The sequence below is a fragment of the Melanostigma gelatinosum genome (assembly GCF_949748355.1).
Source record: "Melanostigma gelatinosum genome assembly, chromosome: 13".
NCBI lineage: Eukaryota > Metazoa > Chordata > Actinopteri > Perciformes > Zoarcidae > Melanostigma > Melanostigma gelatinosum.
This window is the reverse complement of record NC_136646.1, coordinates 11,245,712-11,263,313: the sequence shown is the minus strand read 5'-3', so window position 1 is coordinate 11,263,313 and position 17,602 is coordinate 11,245,712. Positions and strand designations below refer to the sequence as shown.

General features: G+C 45.8%; 3 protein-coding genes across 3 annotated transcripts in view; 1 reads left to right on the top strand and 2 right to left on the bottom strand.

Annotated features, from left to right (window-relative positions):
* Positions 1-4,573, bottom strand: part of adsl (adenylosuccinate lyase) — a 5,109-nt gene extending 536 nt beyond the window's left edge. Inside the window, exons 1-10 of the mRNA XM_079281442.1 lie at positions 4,308-4,573; positions 2,436-2,639; positions 2,186-2,230; positions 1,839-1,918; positions 1,544-1,715; positions 1,392-1,438; positions 1,111-1,201; positions 617-686; positions 373-520; positions 25-205 (exon numbers count right to left, since the gene is read on the bottom strand). Coding sequence (XP_079137568.1) covers positions 25-205; positions 373-520; positions 617-686; positions 1,111-1,201; positions 1,392-1,438; positions 1,544-1,715; positions 1,839-1,918; positions 2,186-2,230; positions 2,436-2,639; positions 4,308-4,451 — 1,182 coding nt within the window. The 5' untranslated portion in view covers positions 4,452-4,573. The remainder of the gene's footprint in view (positions 1-24; positions 206-372; positions 521-616; positions 687-1,110; positions 1,202-1,391; positions 1,439-1,543; positions 1,716-1,838; positions 1,919-2,185; positions 2,231-2,435; positions 2,640-4,307) is intronic.
* A 1,085-nt stretch (positions 4,574-5,658) lies between these two features.
* LOC306786649 (GTPase IMAP family member 8) lies at positions 5,659-12,978 on the top strand. Its single transcript, XM_079281481.1, has 6 exons — positions 5,659-5,897; positions 6,669-7,224; positions 8,324-8,421; positions 8,528-8,659; positions 10,076-10,666; positions 10,757-12,978. Exons 1-6 carry the CDS (start codon positions 5,867-5,869, stop codon positions 10,828-10,830), a joined length of 1,482 nt encoding a protein of 493 aa, XP_079137607.1. The 5' UTR covers positions 5,659-5,866; the 3' UTR covers positions 10,831-12,978.
* A 1,341-nt stretch (positions 12,979-14,319) lies between these two features.
* atf4b (activating transcription factor 4b) lies at positions 14,320-17,413 on the bottom strand. Its single transcript, XM_079281043.1, has 3 exons — positions 17,274-17,413; positions 15,802-16,263; positions 14,320-15,683 (listed from the first exon to the last, which is right to left on the bottom strand). Exons 2-3 carry the CDS (start codon positions 16,157-16,159, stop codon positions 14,707-14,709), a joined length of 1,335 nt encoding a protein of 444 aa, XP_079137169.1. The 5' UTR covers positions 16,160-16,263; positions 17,274-17,413; the 3' UTR covers positions 14,320-14,706.
* Positions 17,414-17,602: the final 189 nt, after the last annotated feature.

Here is a 17,602-nt window from a genome sequence, read left to right as displayed (position 1 = left end):
TTACTTGTCGTATAAACAAAATACCTGTCGGTTTCCTCCAGCCTTCACCATGGCCATAATGATGTTCTCTGTGGCCATGAAAGGCAGCTCGTGGCGGATGTGTCTCTCGATGACTTTGGGGTAGACCACCAGTCCCTCTGTGATGTTCTGCAGGGTGCTGAGGATGATGTCAGCGGTCAGGAAGGACTCAGGCAGGGAGATCCTCCTGCACACCAGCGGGGGGGTGAGATTAGTAAATATGTAGAGGAGGCCTCTGAATGATCCAGGACCAAATCAGAGCCCGGATACCTACAGCTGATTCAGTAACACTGTGGGTTGCCACAGAAGCATATCAGTATATCTCAGTGCATAAGTGTGTCTGGGGGTGTCGACCTGTTGGCGCTGTCGTCCAGCGTCCTCTCCAGCCACTGGACCGACGCGGTCTGCAGCGGGTCGGCCAACAGTGCCACCAGGTGTCGGGCCAAGCTGCAGCAACGCTCTGCGCGCATGGGGTTCCTCTTGTAGGGCATGGCACTGGAGCCTGGAGGAGGAGGAGGAGGAGGGAGACATGTTGACTGCATCACAGGACAATGCGTGAGAATGTGACCGGTGTGAGGCGAGTAATGAGCGACTGTACCAATCTGGTCTTTCTCAAAAGGCTCCTCGATCTCCTTCAGGTTGGCGAGCAGGCGGATGTCTGTACAGATCTGCAGCAGACAGACGGATGGAGGATGAGACGCACCGATACTAATATCGGTCAGATACGGATTGAAATCTGGAATCGGTTGTTGGTGACAATGGGCCAATCTGGTGTCAGACACTATCGTTTTAATAAAGATCAATTCAGCACATCCATATCTATGTATTCTTCATGTTGCCTTACGCATTAAAAGTTGATCCCAGTCACTTCCACACAGCTTTTTGATTAAAAACTGGTATCGGATAATTTCTCCAAAGCCCAGGTATCGATATCGAGACTGAAAAAAAGTCGGCTTGATGCGTCCCTCATGTCAAATTCATACTTTAAAAGTCAGGTAGAAAAGATCACGTCTATAAGAGTGCATGCAGATTTCCGTTAATCACCACCAGATGGCCACGTTTCTCTACGTGTCTGCGGATCCTGCAGCTTACCTTGTGAACAGTAGCTCCCAAACTGGCCAGGCTGGACAGACAGTCCACGTCCACCTTACGGCTGTAAGTCTGTCCCGTTACCAGGTAGGCTCTGTGAAGCACGGGAACAACACCATCAGGGCTCATAACACACACCACCAACCTTATTTACACAATGACTGTATGTCATATCCATGTCTGCTGGTCTTGTGTCATAATAATCACATCCCTGGGAGAACAGAAAGGACTCAATATTAGAGGCGGGGGATTGTATATGTGTTGTATTTTACTAGAGAACTTACTTTTTGAAGCCAGCCATCTCTGTCACCATTCTGTCAAGATCTTCCACCTGATGAAGGAAAATATTACATTTATAATCCATCACAAAAAAAAAAATGTTTTCTGATAATAAATCTCCATCATTGTCCACATGCGATTCAGTGACGATGTATACCTTGTCATGGTCGCCCTGAAAGAGCTGCAGGAAGCTGGCCTGGGTGCCGGTGGTCCCCTTGACTCCCCGGAAACGCAGGTCGTCGCGGGGTCGCTGCAGGTTCCGCATGTCCATGGCCAAGTCCTGCAGCCAGAGACACGCTCGCTTTCCTACCGTGGTCAGCTGGGCAGGCCTGCAGGCGGAGGAGGAAGAGGAGGAAGGAGATATGTAAACGCTGCGTGTTCTTGGTCAGATTACAGCCGAGGGACAACGTTGCAAGCGGGACGCGTCTGACGGGACGACCCGAGAGACTCACTGGTAGTGTGTGAAGCCGAGCGTGGGGAGGTCAGCGTATTTCTCTGCAAAGTTTGCCAGTCGGTCAATGACTCTGGCCAGCTGTGGAGAAAAAGGGTTTTAGTGGCAAATTATTGCGTAACACACTGATGTTACTCGGGTCCTTTACTGCGGTGATTAGTTCTACATTGTTGACTCGTTACTGAACAGCTGAGGCATATCACAATTAGATGCACAACTGAATGTGTGTGTGTGTGTGTGTGTGTGTGTGTGTGTGTGTGTGTGTGTGTGTGTGTGTGTGTGTGTGTGTGTGTGTGCGTGTGTGTGCGTGTGTGTGTGTGTGTTTTCTGGCAAACAGCTGAGCCTCACCTTAGGCAAGAGAATGTCAAACCCATCACGCAGCATAATCAGATCCTAAGGAGGAAACAGAACCACTTAGGGAACATAAGAACTACTCACTTAATCCCAATGCAGTGCTATATTTTATAAATGGGAATTCTATTTTTTCCAAGGGCACATAGCAACTGACCCTTGTTGAAGTTGTTTCATCATTACGGGATCAGTGGGAGAGAAAATAGTTGATTGTTACACGTAATCGATGGAAAAGCATCATAATTACAGTATTGTCTCCCACGTAGCAGGAGGTGGCACCGAGGTGGATGATGGGGGCGGCAGCGGGGCAGCAGTGTGCGAAGGTGTGGACGTGGGCCATGACGTCGTGCCTGAGCTTACGCTCCTCCTCGGCCGCCATGGCGAAGTCAATGTCCAATTCGTGGCTCTCCATCTCCAGAATCTGGGCGTCCGTGATGGGAAGACCCAAAGCCTGAAGGAGAACGAGGGAGAAGGGAGAGAGGAGAGAAACACAGACACGGTGAAAAAAAAGAGGACTTTGCTAGCTATCTATTTAGAGAATGAAATATATTAGCCCTGTTACTTAAATTTCTTTTCTCATTCTTTAAAAATATATTTTTTTAAAAGATCATGTCACTTTAAGATGTTTGAACAGGAGACAGATGTTCTTTTCTCAGGCATGTGCTATCCTCGTGAGATCCTGATTAGATTAGTTTCGCTGGTGATTGAGTGGTCATGTGATGGGACTACAGAATGGGTTTATTGAGAAATTGAGCCCAAACACCTGACAGTAAGTCTTTCCCTCCATGATGCAAATTCAAACCCTGCCAGGTCAAAAGCAAACAGTGAGTCAACATAAGAAAATGACAAAAACACGACAAAAAGGCTGCGGCGGTTCGGCTGTTGGACTGTTAACATGCAGCCCCCCTCGGGGAGGCGGTCTCCTGTTACTGTGACATTCACTGCATGCTATTTTCACTCACAGGCCACACAGCGGCAGCCACAAGCCTCGCTAACTCTGCACAGGCAAAACTGTGGCAAAGCTAAACGCCCCGAAGAGCATCTCAAAAACACTGATCAGTCCTAACTAGTGAGTGGTCATGTGAGGTGATGCATGCGAGAGAGGGTCTGTCACCAGTTACACCCCCAATCCTCCCTTTTTTATATGACAAACGCAGAATTCACTCTGAGTATTAGTGTTTGAGTATTTGTGATGCCCACAGAATTATGTTAATATGCATTTTGAAATCACCAGCATATAATGGTTGGTTCAATTTACCTTGGGTCTTTTGGATACATCTTGATTGCCGGCATGCTAAACATGAGCTGAGGGACCTTAAAGGGGATCACACGCGCTGTCTGGTTTGGGAGCTAAATGTCGAGATGTTTTTCGGCGGGTACTTTCTAATAAGCCCTGACACCATCAGTACAGACTCACTCTGTGATACCAAGCATTGTTCAAACCCATGTTCATTTATTCTACATTTTGAAAAGACAAGTTTCCAAAGAATCCAAATGTATTCAGAGTATTGGGTTTGAGTGTGCAAATGTACTGATGATGTACTTATATATTCTAGGTGTGATACTTTATACTGTCTGACAGTGAGGGCCTTTCTGTCTCTGCTTATCAAAGTAAAGTGCGTCTACATGCAGGACAAACAGTCCATGGTATAAAAAAAAAATAGTAGTATTTGGCATCCTGGAATATAAAGGTATGTTTGCATCTGTAACTGATCGTTCTACTTTAATTACTTTAATTTGTTAAAATGTATTAATAAAAAAGGAAATTTGAATTATGTCTATAAATCAGATTAAACAACATATTTATTTACACGTGGTTTCTGTGTAAATCAAACCTAATAAAATTGAAAAGACTTGAATTATGATAAATGATTCCCCTCCGTTTGTTATTGTTATTGTATGCGCAACTCTGCTGGCTCAGGACCTGAGAACCCCGCAGGGAGCTCTTAAAGGGGGGGGGGGGGTCCTCAAAACTATATTTAGGGGAGGGAACTTGTTCGGGCTCTCTGAAGGTCGCACACTTAAGTTCATAAAGCATGAAGAATAGTGCATATATACACAAACCGCTTGCAGGGACGCAGGTTACGGTTGCTATTCTGCAAGCTACAACGTGTCAAACCTTCTCAGCCTTGGCCAGGTAGATCCACAGCTTCCTCCACGTTGTGAACTTCTTCCTGTCGCTGAAGTTGTAGGCCATTTCCTTGCTGGCATACCTCGACACCAGCGGGGAACGGTACTTCATGAACTCGTCAGCTTCCTCCATGTTTGTGACACGACTTGGTTTTCGCTAAAAACACAAAAGTCTGCCCCGCAACTTCACCTACACACGCTAGCTTCCGCAAGTAGCCGCGCCGCCTTCGGAGCTGGTAGCATGGACGGGGAGGAGCGTTTTTTTACGACACTACGAGTCGGCGTACGGCGTGAGGTCTGCGTGCGACACTTGTCACGGGGAGGCTCGACTGAGGTCATCGCCTAATTGCTCTTCAATTGTTGTTGTTCAAAACAGCTGCGACGGAACAGAGTAAGAAAAAAAAACGTGTGCAAGTAACGTTGCGTCAGCACCCGTTACAAAATGTATCATCATGGTTATTACTGTCTTATAACTACATACAACTAATGATTTTTTTAACCGTCTTTTCTACACCATTTCGCGTGGGTCCGTGAATGTATCTCGCAATGTAGGGTGCATAATTAAGCTGTTAAGGAGCCAAGCATGAGCTCATTCATTTCATTTTTCAGAACATCCTTCAGAAATGACTCATACTAAGGTGACAGTGCATTGAATTCAATGCAATTAGATAACGGTCTTACAGTCATCTGCTATTTATGGGAGCTTTCATGTATTATGTAAGGTTGCATGTCTTATACATCAATATTTAAATGTATTCATGCAGCATACATCCCCCTCCCTGCCTCGCAGTGTTTCTACATCTGCGGGCATCATATAAATAGTTGTGTTTGTGCATGATGCAGCAGCTGGGGAATACATCCAGCTGTAAACAGAGAACAGAGTGCTCCCTCTCTCTCTGCCTTTCTCTCTCTCTATCTTAATCCCTCTCTCCTTTTCTCTCTCTCTTTGTCTATCCATCTTTCTATCTGTCCTCCTGACTGCAGTCTGCATACAGTGCCACGCTGCTGCTGCTGCTGCTGTGTGATACGAGCAAGTGGGAGGAACAGCTTCCTCTGTTTTTGCCTGAAAAAATGACGAGACATCTTTGTGGAGCTGCTGCTGCAGGGGTGGATTTGGCTTCCTGTCTCCTGCATTGCACAATCTGTCCCCTCTCCTTGGACAGATAAATAAGACAAAAGACGGAGCGGGGAGAGAAGCTACAGAGGGAAGGACGGTAAAGAGCCATATTGGGGTGAGGGGGTGTGGAGGGATAATAGATTAAAAAAAGAGGGGGGGGGGGGAGAGAGGTTGAATGGCAGAGGAGGTATGAGGAGAGAAAGGGAGGCAGGGGTAGACACAGGGAACACAGGGTAGAGTGAGCTACACTGCAGTGGAATGAGGGTTAGAGTGAAAGAGAGAGCAAAGAAGCATTTGAGCTGCCAGCTTTTCGCACGCCATACGGGATCCGTCGCTTTCTGAAGAGGCTAGAAGAGGAATCCACCGTGGAGGCGAGAAGGAGAAGGAGGAGGGGGGCCGAGGAGGAGGACGCCAGAGGTTCTACACACAAGATGGCTGCTGTGTCCTCTGCCTCTGACACTGGTAAGTGGGCTTCATCCGTTGCTGCACACTTCGCTGCAGGTTTCCCCCCCCCACACACACACCCACCATCACCATCACCATTCACTCAGTCACAGCATCCGGAGTAAAAAACCCTCAGAGCCGTTTCACGTTTGGACCAAAACATACTCGGAAACTGTTGCTTGTGTCAACTTCCTGTGTTTAGCGGCTCACAGGGAAAGTGTGTCAGCACTGGTGAGTAACAGAATCAATAAACCTCCCTCTCCTCCGATGTTCTCCCCTCTTGACAGACAGAGCAGGCGTCGTCTCTGTTGCCATCCTCCAAAAATCCATATTCGTCTGTGATGTCGTTCATCAAAACATTTATCCCCTTCATTTAACTTTCACTGAATCACGTTCACTCCACACGCTATTCTCTCTGGACGGAGTCCAAGGCTCCTCCGCTCCGACCCAATTTCTCTAAAGGCTAAGGACAGAGGGAAACAAAAAGGAGGCATGCTGGGAGGGGGGTTAGGGGGATAAGGACAAGAGTGAAAGAGGGGCCAGTTAAGGAGAGGAGGTATAAGGTAACAAGGAGCGAGGACATAAATGAGTGCATTAGTAGGAGAGGGGATAAGGCTGTATTGTTGTTGTGGAAACAATGCAGACGCTTCTCCAAAAAGCACTTTGGCAAAACCCTACTTTAGAGATAGAACAAGAGATTGAAACAAAATAAAGGATTAAGATCATTAGAAATATGAATTAACAAGCCCATCATTGTGAGGAATTGTCTAATCTATAGTGTTCCAACAGGGGACCCGAGGGGCCGACACCCCCCTGAGCGCAGACTGCTGATCCTTGGGGGGCCACAGTCTGGTAAGACCTCCACCGCCAACAGCATCCTGGGGGATGAGGTCTTCGACGTTGGGACAGAGACTACTCACAGCAACGTTGGCCAGACGGAGATCTACGGACGACGGGTCACCGTGGTGGACACCCCGCCATGGGCCATCCCCAGCGACCCGGAGGAAAACCCCGAAGCTGACAGCAACGACAACGCCGGCGCAGAGTCGGAAAACCCGACGCGGCCCCCGCCGAGCCTGGACTGCGAGGGGCCGTGCATGGGGGCCATTCTCTGCCCTCCCGGACCCCACGCCATCCTGCTGGTGGTGTCGGTCACCCAGCCTTTCACTGACACGGAGAGGAGGGCCGCAGAGGAGCAGCTGGGGGCCCTGGGTGGAGGGACCTGGAGGTACTCCATGGTGGTCTTCACCGGGGTGGACAAGCTGCCCAAAGGGGTCTTCATTGAGGAGCACATAGAGAACACTGGCGAGTCCCTGCAGTGGCTGGTGGAGAGATGTGGAAGCAGGTACAGTGTTTCTCTTTCTCTCCCTCTCTCTTCGAGTTCACAGAAAATCAATCTCTAAACAGTCTGTGTCAATTCTTTGTTGGTGCAAGCAAAACAATCACAAATAGTTACAGTATATTGTGGTTAAATAGGCAGCTTGAAGGGGAACTGTATGTACAATATAAGGCTACTACTGCATATGTGAAAAATGTTGGAATAAGCCTTCTGCGGCTCCGGAAGGACCTGCTCAAAATCTGATAAATTGCCTCATGTGATGTGTGGTGGAGGAAGTCTCAGTGAGGAAGAACCAAGAAAAAAGTGAACACGCTTTCTTTATAGAGAAATGAGCAAAGGTGGGGGCCGATGGCCAATGTTACAGACATTTCAGTCTCAGACTTTTGGTCTCAGACTGATAGGAACAACATTCAAAAACAAACGGTCAGCAACCAAAGCAAGCGGCCCAAAGGCCTTGGTGCTGGAACATTCTCATACAACACAGTTAGTTATCTTTGTGAACAGGCAAGGGAGAATTCTTCTTCTGCACAACAGAGACACGGTGAAGTTCAACAAAGTTCAGAGCAAAATGACTTATGCATGAATACAATATGCTGAGTAGAAATATAAACTAAGTAAGTAGAAATATATACTACATAAAAAATTACCATTACAGATGTCACTTGAGTCAGCGTCCGTTGGGGCTGATGACTAAAAGTTTGAAAAATTAATAAAATCAGTGGGTGTGGAGCAACATTAGCCGCTACAAGCATAACACACCCAAAACTCCCACTGAACTGTTGGCAGTCAAGTTGCATTGTGGGTGGTGGAGTACTCTTTTCACGACTGACTTCTGCATCTGTAATTATCTAATTGTTTAAACCATAACATTTGTTTTGCATTGATTAAAGGGGCACTCCAGTGATTTAGTATTGAATTTTTGTAAAGTCAGGGGACTGACTAATAATAATAAGGCCGAGATATCCTGACTCACTAACCCTGATGACATCACTATGACATACATACATACAACTGTTTTCATAAGCTGAAGTAGGACTCCTTTAGATGAGTAAAGTGAAATTGGTCGAGTGCCCCTTTAAAAATGTGTTTTTTCATCCACCTGCAGGTACCACGCCTTCGATAACACTCGGAAAGACACAGAGGACAACACACAGGTACCCGAGCTGATGGAAAAGGTGGAGGAAATGATCACTGATAACCAAGGTTTGTTGTTCAAATTAAGTGATATGTAATATGAAGTCATATTACTGCATTATTAATGAATGCACTGATTGAAAACAGTGGATTACTTATTGTTGCTCTCACCCAGGCTGGTACTTTGAGGTGAACGAGTTGATTTTACTGGAGGAAGAGCAGGCCAGGAGAGCTCTGGACGAGGAGAGGATGAGGATGGAGGAGCACGTCAGACAGAGGGATCAGATGATTGGAGGACCTCCCAGAGGTATAGGGGGGCTTTGTGTGTGTGTGTGCGTGTGTGTGTGTTAGTGTGTATAAGTGAGTGGGTCATAAGGTACAGAAGAGAGATGAGTGTCGTAACGGTTCTCCAGAGAAAACAACACACCATAATTGATGTTCGAAGAAACAGCTTACTCATTCTAGTCAATCAAAGTTTTTTTCTTCCTTTTCCATATTCCTAATAGGGCTGTCCTCGAAATTCTGAGAAGACAAACACTCATACGAGTTTGTCAACAAATCAATGAGTTGATTTAAACAACTAATCTCTAAAAATGCCCTTTTTTTTACTCATCGATTAATCGACTAAAGAGATCTTAGTCGACATAGACCAAAACAACCTATTAATCGATTAAAGAGATCTTAGTCGACTTCGACCAAAACAACCTATTAATCGACTAAAGAGATCTTCGACTTCGACCAAAACAACCTATTAATCGATGAAAGAGATCTTCGACTTAGACCAAAACAACCGATTAATCGACTAAAGAGATCTTAGTCGACTTAGAACAAAACAACCTATTAATCGATTAAAGAGATGTTAGTCGACTTAGAACAAAACAACCTATTACTCGATTAAAGAGATCTTCGACTTCGACCAAAACAACCTATTAATCGATGAACGAGATCTTCGACTTAGACCAAAACAACCGATTAATCGACTAAAGAGATCTTAGTCGACTTAGACCAAAACAAGCTATTAATCGACTAAAGAGATCTTAGTCGACTTAGAACAAAACAACCTATTAATCGATTAAAGAGATCTTCGACTTTGACCATACAACCTATTAATCGATTAAAGAGATGTTAGTCGACTTAGACCAAAACAATCTATTAATCGACTAAAGAGATCTTAGTTGACTTAGAACAATACAACCTATTAATCGACGAAAGAGATCTTAGTTGACTTAGAACAAAATGACAGATTAATGCGACTAAATAGATCTTAGCCGACTTAGACCAAAACAACCTATTAATCGACTAAAGAGATCTTCGACTTTGACCAAAACAACCTATTAATCGACGAAAGAGATCTGAGTTGACTTAGAACAAAACAACCTATTAATCGACTGAAGAGATCTTCGACTTTGACCAAAACAACCTATTAATCGACGAAAGAGATCTTAGTTGACTTAGAACAAAACAACCTATTAATCGACTAAAGAGATCTTAGTTGACTTAGACCAAAACAACCTATTAATCGACGAAAGAGATCTGAGTTGACTTAGAACAAAACAACCTATTCACCGACTAAAGAGATCTTAGTTGACTTAGAACAAAACAACTGATTAAAGCGACTCAAGAGATCTTAGTCGACTAAGACGGGCCATCCATATTCCAAATGGTTTCTCACCAACTTCCTCTCCATATCTCACTCTGTCTTTGTCTGTCTCTCTGGGTTTAGAGTTGAGACTGCTCTTGTTAGGGTGGAAGGGGGTTGGAAAGAGCTCGGTGGGGAACTCCATTCTGGGCCGTCGGTACTTTGAGTCGGGCCAGGAGACGGAGTTGTGCCTCAGGAGGCAGGCGCTCGTATCCGGCCGGCGGATCACAATCGTCGACACCCCAGGCTGGGATTGGTTCTCGGTGAGGCGAACCCCGAAGCGCATCCGCCAAGAGTCCCAGCGCGGAGCTGCCCTCCTTCGACCTGGACCCCACACCCTGCTGCTGGTCCTCCCCGTCGTCTCGTCTCTCACAGCCAGGAAGAGGCGGACGCTCCTGTCTCACATAGAGACTCTGTTCGGTGACAGCGCATGCCTCCACACCATGGTGCTGTTCAGCTGTGGTGATTGGCTGGGCCGCACGCCTATCGAGGAGCACATTCTCAGAGGTGGGAGGGAGCTGCAAAGACTACTGGAGTTCTGTGGGAACTATTACCACGTCCTGGACAGTAAGATCCCTGGCAAGGACAGGAGTGTGTCAGTCCTGCTGGATAAGATGGAGGAGATGATCAGAGAGAACGGGGACAAGGCCTTCCTGCCCATACAGACCGAGTGGTGTAAGTCACACAAGTTTGCATACACTTATATATAATCACTTATATGTCATATTATACATCTGTCTAATATACCTGTGTTGCGTTTGACAGTGAGCGAGGAGAGCTCTTACTCTTCTGACAACACCGAGCCTGAGGATGACTGTCGAGGATGCCAGCTACAGTGACACGATCACACTAAAAGAAAAGTGGTCCCGTTTTCTGTCCTTGTTCCCGGTCTTCAACAGGCCCAAACACCACCTCACGTAACTTAAACCTCATCTAGACATCCCCGCTCCAACTCCGAAGAGTTTTTAGGGAAAACAACCGACTTGGAACGGGGAGTCTCGTCCCGAGGAGCTCTGTGTTAGAACCGAACCGAACTGATCACCGAGAGGAAAAAACTACACCAGGACTGAAAGCGCAAACTCTCCTCCAGCCCCAAGAGGAGGAGAAAAATTCAGCTTCTGCTTCAAGGGACCGCAGCTGGATCCCTGTCCATGAGCATGTACACAGATATCAACTGCTGCTAAAGAGACCCTGTTTTAACACTGCAGAGTAAAGAATTGCTCGTCATTGTAACTACGTCTATCAGACTCCACCAATACAAAAAGAAAGCATAAAATCCAAACCAAAAGAAGACAACGTTATCATGACCAGTCAGATTTATCTGCAGTTAGTTTGTCAGTCTTGGTAATTGGAAGACCAAGACTGATGACTTGTGTCATGAATTTGGACTGGACTTTACAACGCAGCCATCCCCTTCTACATCAAGTGCCATTGCTGTCATTCGCTTCAAATTAGTTTGAATCAAAAAAGCATTCAAAGGAAATGGTTTGAGTGAAAGCGATCGAATACCAAACCGAAACATGGACAGTGTGACAAACAATAATCATGTGTGCGCACAAACGTAAAAAAAAAAAAGAAAAAAGAAAGAGCGGAAGGTCCTGAGTTGTTTGTGCCCCTCAGTATCATAAAAGTACACATTGAGACACAAGTGATAGTTCAATTCTCAGCGTTAACATTTGATTGGTTTCTGCTCAGGGAGTCAGGGTTGAATCGCTTCCTCCAGGGCAAAATCTGCTACATTTACAGAAACGCTGATTAATGCTGATTGCTAAACTGCAGACGTAAGTCACATATTAATTCAGAGTGGAGTTGTCCTGTGAATATTTGCTCTAGTTTGCTGGAAGTAGAAGAGAGTCAGTGTTTGCACTTCTGGTTGTAATTGGTTCCATTGGTTCTCGCGTGCTGAAAAACTAAGTTGTATCCATCTACAGAAGTAAATCTAGTCCATCTGAGCCCACCGCCGCCGTGGTCATTCATGCTCACGAGGAGCTCGGGACAGCTGCAGGAAATTGGCCGTATTGAAACTGTGTGCCACGTCAGATCCCTGCGGAGCGGCTCGGGCAGGCTCTGCTTCGCTGTCCGCGGTCACGCATCCAGTGCATTTATCGACAACGTAGATTCAGCTACGTGCCTCAGCATCAAAGCGTGAGAGTGGGAGTGCTGTGCAGCCCTGCGGCAGGGCAGTATCCTATAGGCTACATCAAGCTTTTAGCATGCTACAGAAACAACATAACCTCATGATCCATTCAAGCTCACATAGGGCTTTTACTACCTTTTTCTACATCAGTGAGACATCTGTTCAATTGCGATGTTTTGAAAATATATATATATATATATATATATATATTTATATATACATTCAGCTCTCCGAGGCATGTTAAAACAGTGCATGCAGATAAATGAGTGCCTATAGAGTTGAAAGGCAACCTCACTTCCTATTGCTCTGACGCCTGCTTGAGCAGCTCCGTGTGGATTTCTGGTATGACATCACACTTTTACTATGGCAAAAAAAAGAAAGAAAAAGAAAAAAATGGACAAGAGAAAAATGTACACTCTGAAAGGTACAAATAAAAGCATACATATATGTATGTGACCGATACCACTGCCATGCTGTAAAACCTGATTTTCTACAAGTGATGTAGCCTATAAAAGAAACCCTGACACTGCTTCCCCATATGCTTTCCTGACTCTGTGCTCCATCTCGTGTTGTTAGGCTACCGCAGCACCTTATGTGACCAGCATGACTTTACAATTTGACATGATCATGTTTCAAACATTCGTTCGGAGTCTTAGAGTCCCACTTCACCTGTGAATATATTGTATAAGCCGTGTATATTGACAGTGTAAAACATGTCACGTCGTATGCTTTTTAGCGAAGCGTTTTGCACTGTGTAAGTTCTCCCACTTCTCTGTGGCCAAAGTGATGTTACTTCCTGTGTGGTCCTTCCTAAGTGGTGATTGCGTCATCAGTACTTTGCTCATCCTCAGACAACAATAAAATATATGGATATATTGTTGTGTATTTGTGGCGTTCGTCTTATTGTTGATCTCCTGTTTCTTTGTTGTATCTGCCATGTGCTTTGTTGATGTAGTGCAATAATAACTACTTCCATGTACACTGCATGCTTTGTGGTGGAGGTAGTAGATGTGCGGTTTCGTCACTAGGTGTCACTGTAGCAAGCAGACCATAACCCGCAGAATATTAACCATGAGGATGATTATACTGAGTGAAAACATTTTTAAAAACAATGTGGAATAACACAACTAGAGTATGAACTTTTTATGCAATCGCGGACCAAAAAAACATCTTCAATTAAGGCTGAGGCAGTATAAAGTACTTCATGGCCAGTAAAATAAGTCTAGCCTTCTGTGAATATGCTGTTCAGAAAGTATTAATGGTGATTCTGCCTCTTTGCTCTCCACCTTTCATCTTGATATGATTCACTGTACTCTTACAGCGGATATCATTCCTACAGTTGCAATTACAAATGACAATGTTCTAGGTCAACTGAAACCAAATGTGTCCCTTGAAAAATGAGGGCATTTACAGAGGTAGGATCTACAGAGTTTTGTCTGGAGGAAGTGTTTGTCCTATTGTAAGCAGCTCTGCACCATCTTGACTTTGGCGTGCCTCCATATAAAGATCGTCCCTAAGCTATCTTACAGTCTGCACAGCCAGCGACAGTTGTAGGCTAAACGCACGCATTTTAGTTGGTCATATTATTCAAGCCGTGCCGAGGTCAGCACTCTTTATCCTGCTCTCATGTGCTCTTCTATTCACCCAGACTCCTATCACAAATAGCACACTGTCCTTTTGCCATGATCAGCAGAGGGACAAAACACACTAACTAAAGCAAGTCAGTTTTATCTGAAACTGATTTCCCTTGCGCTTAAAAAAAAGAAGGAAAAAAAAGGGGGTTCTTTTTAACTTCACATGACCGTCAGTTGATTGAATAAGTCTCTGCAGCACGCTGCTGGTCAGGCGGCTCCATTATCCTGCTCCCAGTTTGTGGCTCCAGATAGATGGACATCCACAGGTTCATTAGAGTTATCAGACCAGGAACAAAGAGTCTTTGTGCAGGACGAGGTCACACTCTGACCAGATGGAAAACACTCAAAACCGGTCATTATCTTGTGCTTTAACGATGTAAACTTAACTCTACATTTTCACCTGAGATATGATCAGCAGGGTGTATACGCCATAATAGCATTTATGAACTTTAATGATTATGTACACTGGAACTGTAACAGTACCATGGTGCTCATGTGTTAAGTGATGCTGACAATATACATTACCGACGCCCCAGAAGGAATTACATCAAGACTCATTCATCTTAAGACTCTTTATTGAGAGATTCACAATACAGACGGTCCATTATACTATAATACACTTATTAAAATACATCCTACTGGCAGGTTACGGAGGTCCAGATACGGGAAACATTTAGATACATTACAAAAAACACACAAGTTCATATACTGAATGGAAAATACTTCTTTCCATATAACCACTCTAAACATGATAAAAGTATTCTATATTTAATACCAGTGTTAGATATTTAAAAAGGAGGTACTCTGAAAAACACCAGTTATAGTAGATTGTGGCTCCAAGTCTTGCTGTGTGGACAGAACACTTTACTGATACTTGCTTGTGTTAAATAAATATAATCTGCTGAGCCTACTCTCTTCTCACACGTCATTGTTAGGTCCGACCACTAGGGGTCAGCACCGAGACCTTTTTTGGTCCTGGCCTGGCCGACTTCCTCCATCAGCTCTTTCAGGTACTCGATCTCCCGGGCCAAGGATTCAGCCTTCTCATTCAGCTCCAGGTTCTTCCTCTCCAGCAGACCATGCTCGTCAAGAAGCGTATCCTGCTCTACTTTCTTCTTCTGCCTGTAACGTGTGGCGGCCGTCTTATTCTGCGCCATCTTCTTCAGTTTCTTGGATTTCGGGGCCTTCAAAGTTGCCCTCTCATTTCCATCTGCCTCCCGGGGGGACTTGACTTTGACAGTGGTGGCACTAGGAGAAGGTGGACTGGCGTTGTATGTGGGCTCGGGGTATGGTGTGCTTCTGGAGGGCTTTGGAGGAGGGGAGGAATGAACGATCTGTGACGTGGTGGTTACAGTGGTGGTGGTGACGCTGATTTCATCTTTGGAAGCCAGCACGAGGACAATGCGGGTCGTTGGGAGGGAGAATACGAGCCTCGGGACTTGGGAGACGACAGACGCCAACACTGGCTTCACTTCAGTCTCCGTGACATCCACTTCACTGCCCAGGTCCAGGGTGTAGGCTGGGGAGGAGGGAGAATCCACCGAGGGGGACGGGGGGTCTGGAGACGCCGGCTCAGATTTGATTTCCAGCTCCTGTTGTGGCTCCGGGACACACAGGGGCAGGCAGGGGCCCTCCTGTTCTTCAATGTAGGATTCAGGCTCATCCACTGTAATGACACAAGCATCTGAGCAGACCGTGGGGGGGGTAGGGGGAGGTATACTTGGAAGACAAGAAGAGGGAAGACTCGAGAATGCGGGGCTTAAGAGAGTGGGCATTCGGAGGGAGTCAAGCTCCATGGGGCATTCCAAGGCAGCTAGGAGGTCTTCTGGACAACTGGGGGACTCGCCGATGAAAGAGTCCAGGTCAAACTCGGACAGATCCATCCTCTCATCCATCCAGTCCAGGTCACCGAACATATCCTCTGTGGAGGCAAATGAGGCAGTATGTTAATGAGAGATGGTGCTCAAAAAGTGCTTCAAATATGTTGATACGGGTGCTTTAAAGATGGCCGTTTGATGATTATTTTACACAGTCGTTACCTTTGCTGTCATCTGAGACGGCCTGTCTCAGAGGACCAGGGTGGCCCAACCAGGGGAGGGAGAGCAGGTCAGACACCATCCCAGCTTTGTCCCCCTGGAGGAGGACGGCCGGTGGTGAGGGAGGTGGCGAGTAGAAGGGAGGAGGTGAGGAGGAAGAGGACAGCGACGAGGAGGCGAGGGGCGACACAGGGGAAGCGTCGCCCTCCAACGAGGTCCCTCCTCCTTTCTGTTGTTCTTCTTCTTGGTCAGGGCGTGAAGTCGAGAAGCTCGTGGCGTCAACCATGGGAGAGGAAGGTCCCCAGAGAAGGGCCTCCATGTCTTCCAGGCCAAACTGTGAGTTTGTCATCATCATGGTCATAGTGGCTGTTGTTGGTCACAAAGGGAGTGTGTGACGAGGATAGGACAGTTTCGAACTCTTTTTTGCTGTTTGATGCAGCAGCAGTGAGGGTTTCCACAAAGGACCTGAGGATAGGGGAAGATAAACACATGTGACGGTTTAGCCTTCAATTAGTCATTCATACTTGTGCTGTGTGCACAAAAGAACTTGTGGGTAAATAATATAGTATGCAGCTACAACAATGAATCAATTAGTTGTCAACAATTAAATTAATTGGCTACATTTTCATCATCAATTAGTCAGCTGGAGCCAGTCGGTCAAAATGCTGTTATTGCAGCTTCTTAAATTAATATGTTCTGGTTTCTTTACTCCTCTGACAGTAAACTGAGTATGCTTAAGTAGTTGACAAAACAATACATTTGATGATGTCATTTCAACTAATCAATTTATCGAGAAGATAATCGACGATGAAGGTAATAGTCCCTCGGCCAGAATATAATGTTAGTATGAAAATAATGACTCCAGGCAAATCACATTTTGGCGCAACACTGCCCCTGTCACTGCAGTGCACCTGCTCCACGTCACGTGTTTCCACCCAGCTACCAGTCTTGTGACTCTGACGTCAGTCTGGGTCCAGACAGACGTCAGGGTCACGAGCCTACGCCTTCCTCCCTCACTACAAAAAACAGCTACACTTTTGTCCTCAATACGACAACACGAAGCCGCCATTTTGACACAGCGAGGAAACGAACCATTTTCTGGCCGCTACGCAGGCACTCGTGACACTGTCACAGACTGTTTATAAACAAATAGAAATCACGTCCTTCACGATTAAATTAGGTGTAAAGGCTCTGGGTACATTGAATCAAATAGAAAGTTACATTTCATATTAACGGCACGTTTTACGCCATATCAGTAGCTAACCCTGAACTACAATACAACCCCACGTCCCTATATCAAACTGTACGATGTTTCAGAGAAAGTCAAAATAAATGTTAAACGTCAAACTAATTTTAACTGGAATTTAATACGAAGCAGCGTCGTGCTCTCGGTGACGTCAGGCTGCCGAGGCGCGCGGCCACAGTAGGCCGCACAGCTGTCATCGACAAAATGTTATAAAGAAAATAATACTTACGACATGTTTCTGATTTGGAAGTGACTTAGTGCACGGGTTGGATGCACTGTTTGGTTGGCGGCGGGGTCGCGGCGCACTTTTACACTGCCATTTCGGGCAACAGAGCGATGTTCGACAATGATGTTCCTTGGAAAAGAAGATGGCGCGTGTTGTGGCACGGTCCTGATATAGTTCAAGCAAGGACAGGAGGTATCCTTCCGCAGTGCCCACATTATCACTCCGCCATTGTTTATGTTCCGCATTCCATGCATAACGCTACTCTACTGTCGTCCTAAAAAGTAACCACTGGTACTCATGGTGTTATTTGAATAAAGAGATATTTTTATATT